Source organism: Phyllobates terribilis, unplaced genomic scaffold (genome assembly GCF_046119375.1).
Source record: "Phyllobates terribilis strain yellow unplaced genomic scaffold, ASM4611937v1 Scaffold_11__3_contigs__length_659146591, whole genome shotgun sequence".
NCBI lineage: Eukaryota > Metazoa > Chordata > Amphibia > Anura > Dendrobatidae > Phyllobates > Phyllobates terribilis.
The window spans coordinates 654,455,696-654,474,749 of NW_027362771.1; the positions used below are offsets into that span (position 1 = coordinate 654,455,696).

The 19,054-nt window shown below is 54.9% G+C and overlaps 1 protein-coding gene across 4 annotated transcripts; it reads right to left on the reverse strand.

Moving 5' to 3' along the window:
* Nucleotides 1-3,966: 3,966 nt before the first annotated feature.
* PHF23 (PHD finger protein 23) lies at nucleotides 3,967-11,056 on the reverse strand. 4 transcript variants are annotated; one of them, XM_073651089.1, is made up of 5 exons: nucleotides 10,783-11,056; nucleotides 5,244-5,275; nucleotides 5,030-5,125; nucleotides 4,450-4,867; nucleotides 3,967-4,294 (listed from the first exon to the last, which is right to left on the reverse strand). In XM_073651089.1, the coding sequence occupies exons 1-5, from the start codon at nucleotides 10,817-10,819 to the stop codon at nucleotides 4,104-4,106; spliced, it is 774 nt and encodes a 257-aa protein (XP_073507190.1). In that variant the 5' UTR covers nucleotides 10,820-11,056; the 3' UTR covers nucleotides 3,967-4,103. The 4 variants fall into 4 exon arrangements, with proteins under 4 accessions (XP_073507190.1, XP_073507189.1, XP_073507188.1 ...); XM_073651088.1 differs by having other exon boundaries at nucleotides 5,030-5,128; XM_073651087.1 differs by having other exon boundaries at nucleotides 5,244-5,278; nucleotides 10,783-11,053.
* Between the last annotated feature and the right edge of the window lie 7,998 nt (nucleotides 11,057-19,054).

The window sequence follows — 19,054 nt, forward strand, 5'->3', positions numbered from 1 at the left end:
CCGATATAATACACCCCGTATCTGTACCGTATCTCCGATATAATACACCCCGTATCTATACCGTATCCCCAATATAATACACCCCGTATCTGTACCGTACCCCAATATAATACACCCCGTATCCCGATATAATACACCCCGTATCTGTACCGTACCCAGATATAATACACCCCGTATCTGTACTGTATCCCCAATATAATACACCCCGTATCTATACCGTACCCCGATATAATACACCCCGTATCCCGATATAATACACCCCGTATCTGTACCGTATCCCCAATATAATACACCCCGTATCTGTACCGTACCCCGATATAATACACCCCGTATCTGTACCGTATCTCCGATATAATACACCCCGTATCTGTACCGTATCCCGATATAATACACCCCGTATCTGTACCGTATCCCCATATAATACACCCCGTATCTGTACCGTATCCCGATATAATACACCCCGTATCTGTACCGTATCCCCATATAATACACCCCGTATCTGTACCGTACCCCGATATAATACACCCCGTATCTGTACCGTACCCCGATATAATACACCCCGTATCTGTACCGTACCCCGATATAATACACCCCGTATCTGTACCGTACCCCGATATAATACACCCCGTATCTGTACCGTACCCCGATATAATACACCCCGTATCTGTACCGTACCCCGATATAATACACCCCGTATCTGTACCGTACCCCGATATAATACACCCCGTATCTGTACCGTATCCCCGATATAATACACCCCGTATCTGTACCGTATCCCCGATATAATACACCCCGTATCTGTACCGTATCCCCGATATAATACACCCCGTATCTGTACCGTATCCCCGATATAATACACCCCGTATCTGTACCGTATCCCCGATATAATACACCCCGTATCTGTACCGTATCCCCGATATAATACACCCCGTATCTGTACCGTATCCCCGATATAATACACCCCGTATCTGTACCGTATCCCCAATATAATACACCCCGTATCTGTACCGTATCCCCAATATAATACACCCCGTATCTGTACCGTATCCCGATGTAATACACCCCGTATCTGTACCGTATCCCCAATATAATACACCCCGTATCTGTACCGTATCCCCAATATAATACACCCCGTATCTGTACCGTATCCCCAATATAATACACCCCGTATCTGTACCGTATCCCCAATATAATACACCCCGTATCTGTACCGTATCCCCAATATAATACACCCCGTATCTGTACCGTATCCCGATATAATACACCCCGTATCTGTACCGTACCCCGATATAATACACCCCGTATCTGTACCGTACCCCGCTATAATACACCTCGTATCTGTACCGTACCCCGCTATAATACACCCCGTATCTGTACCGTACCCCGCTATAATACACCCCGTATCTGTACCGTACCCCGCTATAATACACCCCGTATCTGTTCCGTACCCCGCTATAATACACCCCGTATCTGTACCGTATCCCAAATATAATATACCCCGTATCTGTACTGTATCCCAATATAATACACCCCGTATCTGTACTGTACCCCGATATAATATACCCCGTATCTGTACCGTATCCCCAATATAATACACCCCGTATCTGTACCGTATCCCGATATAATACACCCCGTATCTGTACCGTACCCCGATATAATATACCCCGTATCTGTACTGTATCCCCAATATAATACACCCCGTATCTGTACTGTATCCCAATATAATACACCCCGTATCTGTACCGTATCCCAATATAATATACCCCGTATCTGTACCGTATCTCCAATATAATACACCCCGTATCTGTACTGTATCCCCAATATAATACACCCCGTATCTGTACTGTATCCCAATATAATATACCCCGTATCTGTACTGTATCCCAATATAATATACCCCGTATCTGTACTGTATCCCCAATATAATATACCCCGTATCTGTACTGTATCCCCAATATAATATACCACCACTTGGCTCTGCAGTGACTCTAGATCTCGCCTCGCCTCTGCAGTTACTCTAGATCTCGCGGCGCCTCCCTCGCTTCCGCAGTGACTCTAGATCTCGCGGCGCCTCCCTCGCCTCTGCAGTGACTCTAGATCTCGCGGTGCCTCACTCGCCTCTGCAGTGACTCTAGATCTCGCGGCGCCTCCCTCGCTGCCGCAGTGACTCTAGCTCTCGCGGCGCCTCCCTCGCTTCCGCAGTGACTCTAGATCTCGCGGCGCCTCCCTCGCCTCCGCAGTGACTCTAGATCTCGCGGCGCCTCCCTCGCCTCTGCAGTGACTCTAGATCTCGCGGCGCCTCACTCGCCTCTGCAGTGACTCTAGATCTCGCGGCGCCTCCCTCGCTTCCGCAGTGACTCTAGATCTCGCGGCGCCTCACTCGCTTCCGCAGTGACTCTAGATCTCGCGGCGCCTCTGCAGTGACTCTAGATCTCGCGGCGCCTCCCTCGCCTCTGCAGTGACTCTAGATCTCGCGGCGCCTCACTCGCCTCTGCAGTGACTCTAGATCTCGCGGCGCCTCCCTCGCTTCCGCAGTGACTCTAGATCTCGCGGCGCCTCACTCGCTTCCGCAGTGACTCTAGATCTCGCGGCGCCTCTGCAGTGACTCTAGATCTCGCGGCGCCTCTGCAGTGACTCTAGATCTCGCGGCGCCTCCCTCGCTTCCGCAGTGACTCTAGATCTCGCGGCGCCTCCCTCGCCTCTGCAGTGACTCTAGATCTCGCGGCGCCTCCCTCGCTTCCGCAGTGACTCTAGATCTCGCGGCGCCTCCCTCGCTTCCGCAGTGACTCTAGATCTCGCGGCGCCTCCCTCGCCTCTGCAGTGACTCTAGATCTCGCGGCGCCTCCCTCGCTTCCGCAGTGACTCTAGATCTCGCGGCGCCTCTAGATCTCGCGGTGCCTCACTCGCCTCTGCAGGGACTCTGGACCCATCCCTGTAACAGGTTGCAGCAACCCCTGCTGGTAGCTCAGCACTGACTCTGGACCTCACATTGCCCCCCTTGGCTCCACAGTGTCGGACCCGCCTCTGTAGCAGGTTGCTGCACCCACTGTAGCTGGCTCGGCCCTGACTCCGCACCCGCTTCTGCAGTGACACCGGACACCGCAGTGTCCCGTCCCCCCCCCCACCTCTGCAATGACTCCGGATCCCGCTCTGTAGCTGGCTCGGCACCGACTCTGCAGTGACACCGGACACCGCAGCAGTGCCCACCTCTGCAAGGATCCCGCTCTGTGGCTGGCGACGCCCTCCTCAGCTCTGCAGTGGCTCCGGACCCGCCTCTGTAGCAGGTTGCTGCACCCACTGTAGCTGGCTCGGCGCTGACTGTGCACCGACTCCACAGTGACACTGGACATCGCAGCAGTGCCCACCTCTGCAATGATCCCGCTCTGTGGCTGGCGACGCCCTCCTCGGCTCTGCAGCGGCTCCGGACCCGCCTCTGTAGCAGGTTGCTGCACCCACTGTAGCTGGCTCGGCGCTGACTGTGCACCAACTCCCCAGTGACACTGGACACCGCAGCAGTGGCCACCTCTGCAATGATCCCGCTCTGTGGCTGGCGACGCCCTCCTCGGCTCTGCAGTGGCTCCGGACCCGCCTCTGTAGCAGGTTGCTGCACCCACTGTAGCTGGCTCGGCGCTGACTGTGCACCGACTCCACAGTGACACTGGACATCGCAGCAGTGCCCACCTCTGCAATGATCCCGCTCTGTGGCTGGCGACGCCCTCCTCGGCTCTGCAGTGGCTCCGGACCCGCCTCTGTAGCAGGTTGCTGCACCCACTGTAGCTGGCTCGGCGCTGACTGTGCACCGACTCCACAGTGACACTGGACACCGCAGCAGTGGCCACCTCTGCAATGATCCCGCTCTGTGGCTGGCGACGCCCTCCTCGGCTCTGCAGTGGCTCCGGACCCGCCTCTGTAGCAGGTTGCTGCACCCTCCCGCCAATGGCTCGGCACTGACTCCGCACCCGCCTCTGCTATACACAAGGACTTTTATTTCTGGGATACAAACAGGATTTCTTACAGGAGACAAAAAAATAAAATAAAGATTCTGTCCACTATTTACAGGGGCGTCCGACGGTCACATGACCAGGAGTCCAGGCGGGGCAGGGTCAGGGCTCCTCCTTACTGCCACCTCTGCCCTCTCGGCACTTCTGGCAGTAGTAGATGTCCGGCACGTTGCTCTTGCGGATTTTGGCGCAGGACAGATGAACCCACGTGCAGCAGATGTTGCACTCGATCATCGGCCGCCCGGCGAACGGCTTCTCACAGTAACACGTCACCAGATCCCAGGAGTCGTCACCTGCTGGCAGCAAGACATGCGTCAGTGAGGGCCCCGGAGCGCCCCCTCCCCCCCATGCGAGGGCCCCGGAGCGCCCCCTCCCCCCCATGCGAGGGCCCCGGAGCGCCCCCTCCCCCCCATGCGAGGGCCCCGGAGCCCCCTACCCTCCTCCTCACCTGAGTCCACCATGATGTCTTCATCCATCACCTGGGTGTCAGCATCACTCGAGCTGCCACCTGCGGCGTCCCGGCTACTCTCCGCACTGGGAGGGGGCTGCGGGGCTGACGAGGCGGCCATGTGTGGCTCCCCCCGATCCTCATCATCAGTGTCCGTGTCACTCATCCTGCCCGCAGCCCCTCCGCGGTATCTCTGCCTCCGCCGCCGCCGAGAGCTCCTCTTTACACGGGAATGCTCCGCGCCCCGGCGCTTACTGCTACCGCTCTGCCCTTTGGCCTTCATGACAAAAGTCTGGATAGTACTGAGACCTGAGCCCGCCGACGTCAGAGGGAGGTGTGGGGGGTCCGGGGAATCCCAGCCGTCGCTCTCCTCCGTCCTGTGTGGGGTGGTGGGACGTGGTGGACTCCATGACTTTTCCTACAGGAGAAAAGAGGACAATAGGATATATGGACCACAGCACCTTTCAGCCATCGCCCCCAGGCCTGGCCGCCCGCCCGCCGCTGCCCCCCCAACCCCACCATCACTTCCACCATATCAGACTCCCGCCCTCCCCCATGGCCTCTGACCCCCAGCCCTCACCTCTTTCGTTGGTGTCGGCCTGTATCCCGCATACGAAAGGACAAAAGTGCAGAAACGGTTGAAATCTTCAACGGTCCGAGAACGCTTCTGAGGAGGCTGCTGGAGAAAGGAGCAGAGTCACAACCCTGCGCACCCCGGGGGTCCCAACCCACAACCCCCACCCAGGAAAGTAAGACCCCCAGCATCCACAGCGGAGATCCAACAAAGGATTTACCTGAGGAACAGACTTCCCAGTCATCGCAGAATCTGCTGAAGAAAGGAGAAAGAAAATCATCTGCAAGTGAAAGGAGAAGCCCCGGAACACAGCACAACGAGCCCCCGCATACAGAGCCGCGCCACACACACACACACACGCGCGCGCGCGCCACACACACACAGAGCGCGCGCGCGCCACACACACACACACACACACACACACACAGAGCGCGCGCGCGCCACACACACACACACACAGAGCGCGCGCGCGCCACACACACACACACACAGAGCGCGCGCGCGCGCGCCACACACACACGCCACACAGCGCGCGCGCCACACACACACACAGCGCGCGCGCCACACACACACACACACACACACACACACACAGCGCGCCACACACACACACACACACACACACACACACAGCGCGCGCGCCACACACACACACACACACACACACACAGCGCGCGCGCCACACACACACACAGCGCGCGCGCCACACACACACAGCGCGCGCGCGCCACACACACACACAGCGCGCGCGCCACACACACACAGAGCGCGCGCGCCACACACACACACACAGCGCGCGCGCGCCACACACACACACAGCGCGCGCGCGCCACACACACACACACACACAGCGCGCGCCACACACACACACAGCGCGCGCGCGCCACACACACACAGCGCGCGCGCGCCACACACACACACACAGCGCGCGCGCGCCACACACACACACACAGCGCGCGCGCGCCACACACACACACACACACACAGCGCGCGCCACACACACACACACACAGCGCGCGCGCGCCACACACACACACAGCGCGCGCGCGCCACACACACACGCACAGAGCGCACGCGCGCCACACACACACACACAGAGCGCGCGCGCGCCACACACACACACACAGCGCGCGCGCCACACACACACACACACACACACACACACACACACACACACACACACACACACACGCGCCACACTCCCAACAAGCAGCACAGGCCTAGAGGCGATCGCAGGGGAAGGATGCAGATCTGGAAGTGCAGAACACCCAACACCATCATATATTTATTTTAGGTGATGTTCACACATGTTGTGTTTTTATTACGTCACAAATCTGCAGCAAAACTGATCTCTGGCAGGAAATCGGCTGCGTCAAAAAAGCAGGTTTTGCGGCGTTTTTTGATGCATTTTTTCATCTTTTTTTTACTGTCCTTCTTTCTCAATTTATGCATGTACATAAAGTTCTGTGAAAAAAAGAGAACCCCATTCTACTGTATTTTGCCATCAAAAATGTACCTGCGTTTTTTTCAGGGTTTGTTTCACCACCCAGTGCTTCCTATGGGTGAAAAACACTGAAAGAAGTGACATGGTCTATTTGCCAAAAACCCAACTAAGGCACGAGGCAACCCCACCGAGGCAACCGAGAATTCTGGTTTCTCATAGACTTTGCTGGTACTGCTAGACGCAGCTGAACATTTGCATAAAAATCTGCAGCAAAACACAAAATGTGTGAACACAGCCTTACTCACTCACATAGCGCCATTAATTCCGCAGCTTCACAGACATTATGGACACTGCCCCCATCGGGGCTCACAATCTACATTCCCCATCAGGAAACCTGAGAACCCGGAGGAAACCCAGACAAACACAGGGAGAACATAAACTCCTTGCAGATGTTGTCCGTGCTAACCACTGAGCCACCATTCTGCCCTATATATAGTACAGTGCTGACCACTGAGCCACCGTGCTGCCCCATATATAGTACAGTGCTGACCACTGAGCCACCGTGCTGCCCCATATATAGTACAGTGCTGACCACTGAGCCACCGTGCTGCCCCATATATAGTACAGTGAGATCCACTGAGCCACCGAGCTGTGTATATATAGTACAGTGCTACCACCGAGCTGTGTATATATAGTACAGTGTTAACCACTGAGCCACTGTGCTGCCCGATATGCGATTAATAGCGTTACTATGCTGCCCGGCGCCTGCACACAGCCAAATGCAGCAAGGAGAAAACCATCTTCATTCTCCTCGCCAGCATTCAGTCTCAGTCACCGAGAACACAGAGCGGCAGCTGTAACCGCACCGCCGGCACCGACTGACAGCCGGCTGCAACACAATGACTGAAAGCGAAAGATATAACTATACACACATACACAGGCCTCCTCCCAGCCTCCATACACACACACACACGGGCCTCCTCACATCCTCCATACACACACGCAGGCGTCCTCCCAGCCTTCATACACACACACACACACACACGGGCCTCCTATCAGCCTCCATACACACACGCAGGCCTCCTCCCATCCTCCATACACACACGCAGGCCTCCTCCCAGCCTCCATACACACACACACGCGGGCCTCCTCCCAGCCTCCATACACACACACACACGGGCCTCCTCCCAGCCTCCATACACACACGCGGGCCTCCTCCCAGCCTCCATACACACACACACACACACGCGGGCCTCCTCCCAGCCTCCATACACACACACACGCGGGCCTCCTCCCAGCCTCCATACACACGGGCCTCCTCCCAGCCTCCATACACACACACGCGCGGGCCTCCTCCCAGCCTCCATACACACACACGCGCGGGCCTCCTCCCAGCCTCCATACACACACGCGCGGGCCTCCTCCCAGCCTCCACACACACGCGGGCCTCCTCCCAGCCTCCACACACACACACACGCGGGCCTCCTCCCAGCCTCCACACACACACACACGCGGGCCTCCTCCCAGCCTCCATACACACACACGCGGGCCTCCTCCCAGCCTCCATACACACACACACACACACACGGGCCTCCTCCCAGCCTCCATACACACACAGGCCTCCTCCCAGCCTCCATACACAAACACACGGGCCTTCTCCCAGCCTCCATACACAAACACACGGGCCTTCTCCCAGCCTCCATACACACACACACGCGGGCCTTCTCCCAGCCTCCATACACACACACACGCGGGCCTCCTCCCAGCCTCCATACACACACACACGCGGGCCTCCTCCCAGCCTCCATACACACACACACGCGGGCCTCCTCCCAGCCTCCATACACACACACACGCGGGCCTCCTCCCAGCCTCCATACACACACACACGCGGGCCTCCTCCCAGCCTCCATACACACACACACGCGGGCCTCCTCCCAGCCTCCATACACACACACGCGGGCCTCCTCCCAGCCTCCATACACACACACGCGGGCCTCCTCCCAGCCTCCATACACACACACACGCGGGCCTCCTCCCAGCCTCCATACACACACGGGCCTCCTCCCAGCCTCCATACACACACAGGCCTCCTCCCAGCCTCCATACACAAACACACGGGCCTTCTCCCAGCCTCCATACACACACAGGCCTCCTCCCAGCCTCCATACACAAACACACGGGCCTTCTCCCAGCCTCCATACACACACACACACGGGCCTCCTCCCAGCCTCCATACACACACACACGCGGGCCTCCTCCCAGCCTCCATACACACACACGCGGGCCTCCTCCCAGCCTCCATACACACACACACGCGGGCCTCCTCCCAGCCTCCATACACACACACGCGGGCCTCCTCCCAGCCTCCATACACACACAGGCCTCCTCCCAGCCTCCATACACAAACACACGGGCCTTCTCCCAGCCTCCATACACACACACACGCGGGCCTCCTCCCAGCCTCCATACACACACACACGCGGGCCTCCTCCCAGCCTCCATACACACACACGCGGGCCTCCTCCCAGCCTCCATACACACACACACACACACACACACGGGCCTCCTCCCAGCCTCCATACACACACAGGCCTCCTCCCAGCCTCCATACACAAACACACGGGCCTCCTCCCAGCCTCCATACACAAACACACGGGCCTTCTCCCAGCCTCCATACACACACACACGCGGGCCTCCTCCCAGCCTCCATACACACACACACACACGCGGGCCTCCTCCCAGCCTCCATACACACACACACGCGGGCCTCCTCCCAGCCTCCATACACACACACACGCGGGCCTCCTCCCAGCCTCCATACACACACACACGCGGGCCTCCTCCCAGCCTCCATACACACACACACGCGGGCCTCCTCCCAGCCTCCATACACACACACACGCGGGCCTCCTCCCAGCCTCCATACACACACACGCGGGCCTCCTCCCAGCCTCCATACACACACGCGGGCCTCCTCCCAGCCTCCATACACACACACGCGGGCCTCCTCCCAGCCTCCATACACACACACGCGGGCCTCCTCCCAGCCTCCATACACACGCGGGCCTCCTTCCAGCCTCCATACACACACAGGCCTCCTCCCAGCCTCCATACACACGGGGGCCTCCTCCCAGCCTCCATACACACACACACGGGCCTCCTCCCAGCCTCCATACACACACGCGGGCCTCCTCCCAGCCTCCATACACACACACACGCGGGCCTCCTCCCAGCCTCCATACACACACACACGCGGGCCTCCTCCCAGCCTCCATACACAAACACACGGGCCTCCTCCCAGCCTCCATACACACACACGCGGGCCTCCTCCCAGCCTCCATACACACACACGCGGGCCTCCTCCCAGCCTCCATACACACACACACGCGGGCCTCCTCCCAGCCTCCATACACACACACACGCGGGCCTCCTCCCAGCCTCCATACACACACGGGCCTCCTCCCAGCCTCCATACAGACACACACACACGGGCCTCCTCCCAGCCTCCATACACACACACGCGGGCCTCCTCCCAGCCTCCATACACACACACGCGGGCCTCCTCCCAGCCTCCATACACACACACGCGGGCCTCCTCCCAGCCTCCATACACACACACGCGGGCCTCCTCCCAGCCTCCATACACACACACACGGGCCTCCTCCCAGCCTCCATACACACACACACGGGCCTCCTCCCAGCCTCCATACACACACACACGGGCCTCCTCCCAGCCTCCATACACACACACACGGGCCTCCTCCCAGCCTCCATACACACACACACGGGCCTCCTCCCAGCCTCCATACACACACACACGGGCCTCCTCCCAGCCTCCATACACACACACGGGCCTCCTCCCAGCCTCCATACACACACACACACGCGGGCCTCCTCCCAGCCTCCATACACACACGCGGGCCTCCTCCCAGCCTCCATACACACACACACACGGGCCTCCTCCCAGCCTCCATACACACACACACACACGGGCCTCCTCCCAGCCTCCATACACACACGGGCCTCCTCCCAGCCTCCATACACACACACACACACGGGCCTCCTCCCAGCCTCCATACACACACACACACACGAGCCTCCTCCCAGCCTCCATACACACACACACACGGGCCTCCTCCCAGCCTCCATACACACACACACGAGCCTCCTCCCAGCCTCCATACACACACACACGAGCCTCCTCCCAGCCTCCATACACACACGGGCCTCCTCCCAGCCTCCATATACACGGGCCTCCTCCCAGCCTCCATACACACGGGCCTCGCCTCTGCCTTCCCTCAGCCTCATTTACCTTCATTATTGGCTTCTCCCATCGTAGTCTCCAGCATTCTGGCCTGTGAGGGCCCCACACGGGGCCAGATGTCCGCGGCCGGGCCCCTGAGGCAGAACAACACAGCTCTCCGTCACCAGGACCCCCTCCCGCCGCTGCTGGCCGCCCGCTCGCTCCCCGCACTGCTCTCTGGGAACAGTAGTCCGCCGGCAGCGCAGTGACTGCAGGGAGATGTAGTCAGGAAGCGCCCTACCAAACTCCTTAACAAACGTCTGAGAACTACAACAACCGGCGTGCACAGCGGCTCCAGCGCCAACACTCCCAGCAGACATTGCGCAAAGTACGTCAATGTAACGACATGTGACTTAGTTATCACAAAGCGCATGCGTATTACAGAGGAAAAGCATTGTGGGAAATAGTGACAGACGCGGTAGTGTAACTTGATGACGTCAAGACACGTGACAGGAATATCCGCCTCTGCGCCTTCTTCATGTGACGCATGCGCCGTGTGCTGTGCTGCTGCGGAACACGCTGACAGTGCCTGTAGCAAGCGGAGAACGGGATCGCCCCTTTATCTTGGGATATTTCTCATACAGATATCTCTGGGGTCGCCCCTTTATCATGGGGTATTTCCCATACAGATATCTCTGGGGTCGCCCCTTTATCATGGGGTATTTCCCATACAGATATCTCTGGGGTCGCCCCTTTATCATGGGGTATTTCCCACACAGATATCTCCGGGGTCGCCCCTTTATCATGGGGTATTTCCCATACAGATATCTCTGGGGTCGCCCCTTTATCATGGGGTATTTCCCATACAGATATCTCCGGAGTTGCCCCTTTATCATGGGGTACTTCCCACACATATCTCCGGGGTCGCCCCTTTATCATGGGGTATTTCCCATACAGATATCTCTGGGGTCGCCCCTTTATCATGGGGTATTTCCCATACAGATATCTCCGGGGTCGCCCCTTTATCTTGGGATATTTCTCATACAGATATCTCTGGGGTCGCCCCTTTATCATGGGGTATTTCCCATACAGATATCTCCGGGGTCGCCCCTTTATCATGGGGTATTTCCCATATAGATATCTCTGGGGTCGCCCTTTATCATGGGGTATTTCCTATACAGATATCTCCGGGGTCGCCCCTTCATCATGGGGTATTTCCCATATAGATATCTCTGGGGTCGCCCTTCATCATGGGGTATTTCCCATACAGATATCTCTGGGGTCGCCCCTTTATCATGGGGTATTTCCCATACAGATATCTCCGGGGTCGCCCCTTTATCATGGGGTATTTCCCATATAGATATCTCTGGGGTCGCCCTTTATCATGGGGTATTTCCCATACAGATATCTCCGAGGTCGCCCCTTTATCATGGGGTATTTCCCATATAGATATCTCTGGGGTCGCCCTTTATCATGGGGTATTTCCCATACAGATATCTCTGGGGTCGCCCCTTTATCATGGGGTATTTCCCATACAGATATCTCCGGGGTCGCCCCTTTATCATGGGGTATTTCCCATATAGATATCTCTGGAGTCGCCCTTTATCATGGGGTATTTCCCATATAGATATCTCTGGGGTCGCCCTTTATCATGGGGTATTTCACATATAGATATCTCTGGGGTCGCCCTTTATCATGGGGTATTTCCCATACAGATATCTCTGGGGTCGCCCCTTTATCATGGGGTATATCCCATACAGATATCTCCGGGGTTGCCCCTTTATCATGGGGTATTTCCCATACAGATATCTCTGGGGTCGCCCCTTTATCTTGGGATATTTCCCATACAGATATCTCTGGGGTCGCCCCTTTATCTTGGGATATTTCTCATACAGATATCTCTGGGGTCGTCCCTTTATTATGGGGTATTTCCCACACAGATATCTCCGGGGTCGCCCCCTTATCATGGGGTATTTCCCATACAGATATCTCTGGGGTCGCCCCTTTATCATGGGGTTTTTCCCATACAGATATCTCCGGGGTCGCCCCTTTATCATGGGGTATTTCCCATATAGATATCTCTGGAGTCGCCCTTTATCATGGGGTATTTCCCATATAGATATCTCTGGGGTCGCCCTTTATCATGGGGTATTTCACATATAGATATCTCTGGGGTCGCCCTTTATCATGGGGTATTTCCCATACAGATATCTCTGGGGTCGCCCCTTTATCATGGGGTATATCCCATACAGATATCTCCGGGGTTGCCCCTTTATCATGGGGTATTTCCCATACAGATATCTCTGGGGTCGCCCCTTTATCTTGGGATATTTCCCATACAGATATCTCTGGGGTCGCCCCTTTATCTTGGGATATTTCTCATACAGATATCTCTGGGGTCGTCCCTTTATTATGGGGTATTTCCCACACAGATATCTCCGGGGTCGCCCCCTTATCATGGGGTATTTCCCATACAGATATCTCTGGGGTCGCCCCTTTATCATGGGGTTTTTCCCATACAGATATCTCCGGGGTCCCCCCTTTATCTTGGGATATTTCTCATACAGATATCTCTGGGGTCGCCCCTTTATCATGGGGTATTTCCCATACAGATATCTCCGGGGTCGCCCCTTTATCATGGGGTATTTCCCATATAGATATCTCTGGGGTCGCCCTTTATCATGGGGTATTTCCCATACAGATATCTCCGTGGTCGCCCCTTTATCATGGGGTATTTCCCATACAGATATCTCTGGGGTCGCCCCTTTATCTTGGGATATTTCCCATACAGATATCTCTGGGGTCGCCCCTTTATCTTGGGATATTTCTCATACAGATATCTCTGGGGTCGTCCCTTTATTATGGGGTATTTCCCACACAGATATCTCCGGGGTCGCCCCCTTATCATGGGGTATTTCCCATACAGATATCTCTGGGGTCGCCCCTTTATCATGGGGTATTTCCCATACAGATATCTCCGGGGTCGCCCCTTTATCATGGGGTATTTCCCATACAGATATCTCCGGGGTCGCCCCTTTATCATGGGGTATATCCCATACAGATATCTCCGGGGTTGCCCCTTTATCATGGGGTATTTCCCATACAGATATCTCTGGGGTCGCCCCTTTATCTTGGGATATTTCCCATACAGATATCTCTGGGGTCGCCCCTTTATCTTGGGATATTTCTCATACAGATATCTCTGGGGTCGTCCCTTTATTATGGGGTATTTCCCACACAGATATCTCCGGGGTCGCCCCCTTATCATGGGGTATTTCCCATACAGATATCTCTGGGGTCGCCCCTTTATCATGGGGTTTTTCCCATACAGATATCTCCGGGGTCGCCCCTTTATCATGGGGTATTTCCCATATAGATATCTCTGGAGTCGCCCTTTATCATGGGGTATTTCCCATATAGATATCTCTGGGGTCGCCCTTTATCATGGGGTATTTCACATATAGATATCTCTGGGGTCGCCCTTTATCATGGGGTATTTCCCATACAGATATCTCTGGGGTCGCCCCTTTATCATGGGGTATATCCCATACAGATATCTCCGGGGTTGCCCCTTTATCATGGGGTATTTCCCATACAGATATCTCTGGGGTCGCCCCTTTATCTTGGGATATTTCCCATACAGATATCTCTGGGGTCGCCCCTTTATCTTGGGATATTTCTCATACAGATATCTCTGGGGTCGTCCCTTTATTATGGGGTATTTCCCACACAGATATCTCCGGGGTCGCCCCCTTATCATGGGGTATTTCCCATACAGATATCTCTGGGGTCGCCCCTTTATCATGGGGTTTTTCCCATACAGATATCTCCGGGGTCCCCCCTTTATCTTGGGATATTTCTCATACAGATATCTCTGGGGTCGCCCCTTTATCATGGGGTATTTCCCATACAGATATCTCCGGGGTCGCCCCTTTATCATGGGGTATTTCCCATATAGATATCTCTGGGGTCGCCCTTTATCATGGGGTATTTCCCATACAGATATCTCCGTGGTCGCCCCTTTATCATGGGGTATTTCCCATACAGATATCTCTGGGGTCGCCCCTTTATCTTGGGATATTTCCCATACAGATATCTCTGGGGTCGCCCCTTTATCTTGGGATATTTCTCATACAGATATCTCTGGGGTCGTCCCTTTATTATGGGGTATTTCCCACACAGATATCTCCGGGGTCGCCCCCTTATCATGGGGTATTTCCCATACAGATATCTCTGGGGTCGCCCCTTTATCATGGGGTATTTCCCATACAGATATCTCCGGGGTCGCCCCTTTATCATGGGGTATTTCCCATACAGATATCTCCGGGGTCGCCCCTTTATCATGGGGTATTTCCCATACAGATATCTCTGGGGTCGCCCCTTTATCATGGGATATTTCCCATACAGATATCTCCGGGTCGTCCCTTTATCATGAGATATTTCCCATACAGATATCTCTGGGGTCGCCCCTTTATTATCTCTGAGGTCGCACCCCAGTCCAGGAAAACTCGGGCCATCGGTATGGGAAGGCGATCACCCCCAAACCCGGTGCCAATCAGGGTCTTCCCTGGAATGAGTTTTTCTGGTAACATAAACTGGGGGCGGATGAGGGTACATTCTGTGCGGGTATCCTTAAGCCCAACAGTAATGGTGTTGCCCACAGTAACCGTTTGTAAATTCTCCCAGGCCCGGCCAACCTCCCCACCCACAAAAAGAATGGCTGCACTAGGCCCTGTGGCCTCAGGTGTGGGATTCATCTTATGCATCTGTGGGCAGAAGAGGCTGATGTGACCCATTTGGTGGGGTGCTGGATGACAGGGCCGGACCCCCCGAGGGCCGGCAGGCAGGAACACTGGGGTGGTGGTCGGCTTTCCCCCTTTTCAGCTGGCGATGGCTGACTTCCACACCTCCGGTGTGTAGTTGGCCTCATAGGCATCTGCAATCTGCGCTGCTTTAGGCCTTCTTCGGCTCCCGGTCCAGCACAAACTGTCGCACCTCCATAGGGCAAAAATGTAGAACTTGATCCTTCACCATCAGATCCTTCAGTTCCTTGAAGTTGGTGACTGACAGTCCTTGGACCCACTGCTAAAAGTTGGTTCTGAGCCCATCCACCACATCATTATAGCTTTCTTGTGGCCCACGCTGGAGGGCTCGGAATTTTTTCCAGTAAACTTCTGTTCTCAGCTGATACTTTTTTATCTTGGCCTGTTTGATGGCCTCAGTCACCGTCTTGGTCTCGAGGGAGAGAAGCAAACACCTCCACAGCTTTTTTCTCAGAGTCCTGGGGTTAAATATCGGGCCCACTGGTCCTCAGGCAGCTGATACTACCTGCAGGCTCTTTCAAAGACCTGTAGAAATATGTCCAAGTCCCCGTCCTTGTCCATCACAGGAAAATGCTCGGGAAAAGGTTTAAAGCGGTTGGGGTTGCTGGGCTCACTGCTTGATTGGGAATATCTCTGCCGCTGGATTCGGGCTAACTCCGGCTGGTACTGTCTCTCCTCCCGCTCGGCCTGGGACTGTTGCTCGGCTTGACACTCAACTCTCTGAGACTGGACCTGCCGCGCTGCGAACTCACGCTCTGCGTTCTTGTAGCACCAGCGGCTCACAGACTCCCATGTCCTGCAGAAGGAGTGGCACGCAAGAGTTCATTCCATCCTGGGAGCGGTGGTGGCTGCCAGCCCCCCGAGTCCTCGAGCTCTGCAGCCCGACTCATAGCTAGGTCTCCAGGTGCTCCACTGGTCTCCGGCTCTGGGACCACATTTTGTTGGTCTCTGGCATCATCCTCCACCAAGGCACGGATTAACATTTCCTTGGTCTTTTCGAATCCATCGAAACCTCGCTCTTCACACAGACTGATCGGCACAGCTTTCTCTTGCTTTTTATTAGAAGCTGCCATCTTAGTTACTTGCCAAATAAAAGATAGAACAGAAAAACAAAAGAGGGGGAGGGGTGTAACTGCTACACAAACAGTAATATCCCAGATAAAAAATAATAAAAACACTGAGTCTGATTGCTCAAAACTTTACACAGAATTCTCGCAAAAACCATACAAGTCTTAAGTGACAGGGATGATTTCTCAAACCAGGTCACTGAAGTTCTGTAATATCCCACTGCTGACACCAATTTGTCAAGGAGACACCAGAGAGATCATGGAGAATTCCACTGCTGACACCAATTTGTCAGGGAGACACCTGAGAGATCATGGAGAATTCCACCGCTGACACCAATTTGTCAGGGAGACACCAGAGAGATCATGGAGAATTCCACCGCTGACACCAATTTGTCAGGGAGACACCAGAGAGATCATGGAGAATTCCACCACTGACACCAATTTGTCAGGGAGACACCTGAGAGATCATGGAGAATTCCACCGCTGACACCAATTTGTCAGGGAAACACCAGAAAGATCATGGAGAATTCCACCGTTGACACCAATTTGTCAAGGAGACACCAGAGAGATCATGGAAAATTCCACCGCTGACACCAGTTTGTCAGGGAGACACCAGAGAGATCATGGAGAATTCCACCGCTGACACCAATTTGTCAGGGTTAGATCCAATTATCACAGAGATCACAGGCCGGGAGTCATCCAGAACTACACACTATGACCTTTGGAGCGAACAGCTCTCTGCTGCCCCCTATGTTCAGGACAATGCATGGCAATGAGCGCATGGCATATACACCTCCAGATGCCAACGCATGGAATCCCTGCCAACTCCATGATACCCACACAATACTCGCTGCCACCTCGTCATTTTATTAAAATACTGGCTGCCAGGATGCCTGGAATAGGTAGCGAGTGGTTTTGAGGCGAGGCGTGATTAAGGAACAAAACTATTAAATTTTATATTTAATCCAAAGGGAGGCAGTGTTTATGAAAAATATACAAAAGATTTTACAAAGGGGACAAAACATATCCGACAGGAAATTTTTTCCCAAACTCCAAACGTTATGCATGCTCTCCCCCACCACATTGTATGTTGCTCATTTTCTGACTTTGAACCAGTCACGGAAGATGAAGTGATCAGGCTCCTTGCATCTTCTCGCCCTACCACCTGCTCCAGTGACCCTATTCCCTCACATCTTGTCACACTGTCACAGAATACTGGAGGTAGGGGGCCTAAGCTGACCCTAAGCTGGGGCCCTGACTAATCCCTCAACCTGGAGGTACTGTTAAAGGTACAGAGGTCCAGGCCGCCAGCGTAACCCCTACCTCCTGAGGATCCCTGCACCTCAGTAATCTAGTCCTGAGAAGGACCCCGATCACAACAATTGGGAACCAGAAATAATATGCCCACACACAGTATTTAGACGAACGAGACAGTACAAGGGAAAAACCAAAACCACCTTGCATACAACTTCTACACAACTACAACAGAGGGAACACCAACGGGAAAGGAGATAAATGATAAAGCGAGGAAAGGGAAAAAACACTTCCAAATACACTTATCTCAGCAACTCCAAACACCACGATCCGCTCTGTAAGTCTGAATGAAAAGCTTTCACCGACACCTCCCAAACAGACCTGCAGGAATATGAAGGAGTCTCACTAAAGAAGCATTGATTGCAGCTGGGCGAGGCTGGACCTCAGCTAGCCCAGAGAGAGAGAGAATTAACTCCTTCACTGCCGAAAAAACACAAAGCACCAACAAGTCAGCTGCGAGAAGTCAGGCTGTGTACTCGTGACGATCTTCGTGGCAACACACCCGTGACAGTACCCCCCCTTCTACGAGGGGCCTCCGGACCCTCAGGGCCAGGTTTATTCGGGTGAGTCGTGTGGAAGGCCCGAACTAATCGGTCTGCGTTAATATCCGACGCAGGAACCCACATCCTCTCCTCAGGACCATACCCCTTCCAATGAACCAAGTACTGAAGGGACCGGCGATTAAAGCGTGAATCAATGACCCTCGATACCTGGAACTCCAAGTTACCATTGACAACCCCAGGAGGGGGAGGTAAAGGTGACGGTACCACCGGCGCCACATACCTCTTAAGCAATGATCTGTGAAACACGTTGTGAATTTTAAACGTAGGGGGGAGGTCAAGACGGAATGCCACCGGATTAATAACAGAACTGATTCTGTACGGCCCGATGAACCTGGGACCCAGTTTCCAGGAGGGAACCTTAAGTTTAATATTCCTGGTAGACAACCATACCTGATCGTTCACACTTAGGTCCGGACCAGACACTCTCCTCCTATCAGCCATACGTTTGTATCGGTTCCCCATAGTATTCAGATTCTTCAGCACCCCTCTCCATACTGAAGCGAGAGATGAGGAAAATCGTTCCTCCTCCGGAACCCCCGAAGAGCCCCCCCTACTGAAAGTACAAAACTGGGGG

What these genes read in the sequence shown, in the direction of transcription:
- PHF23 (XM_073651086.1), bottom strand. Translation starts at nt 10,819, where the DNA reads ATGCTGGAGACTACGATGGGAGAAGCCAATAATGAAG. An exon ending in GGGAGAAGCCAATAATGAAG is followed by an intron (nt 5,279 to 10,782) that starts GTAAATGAGGCT and finishes TCCTTTCTTCAG; the next exon opens with CAGATTCTGCGATGACTGGG. An exon ending in GGCCGACACCAACGAAAGAG is followed by an intron (nt 4,868 to 5,029) that starts GTGAGGGCTGGG and finishes TTTCTCCTGTAG; the next exon opens with GAAAAGTCATGGAGTCCACC.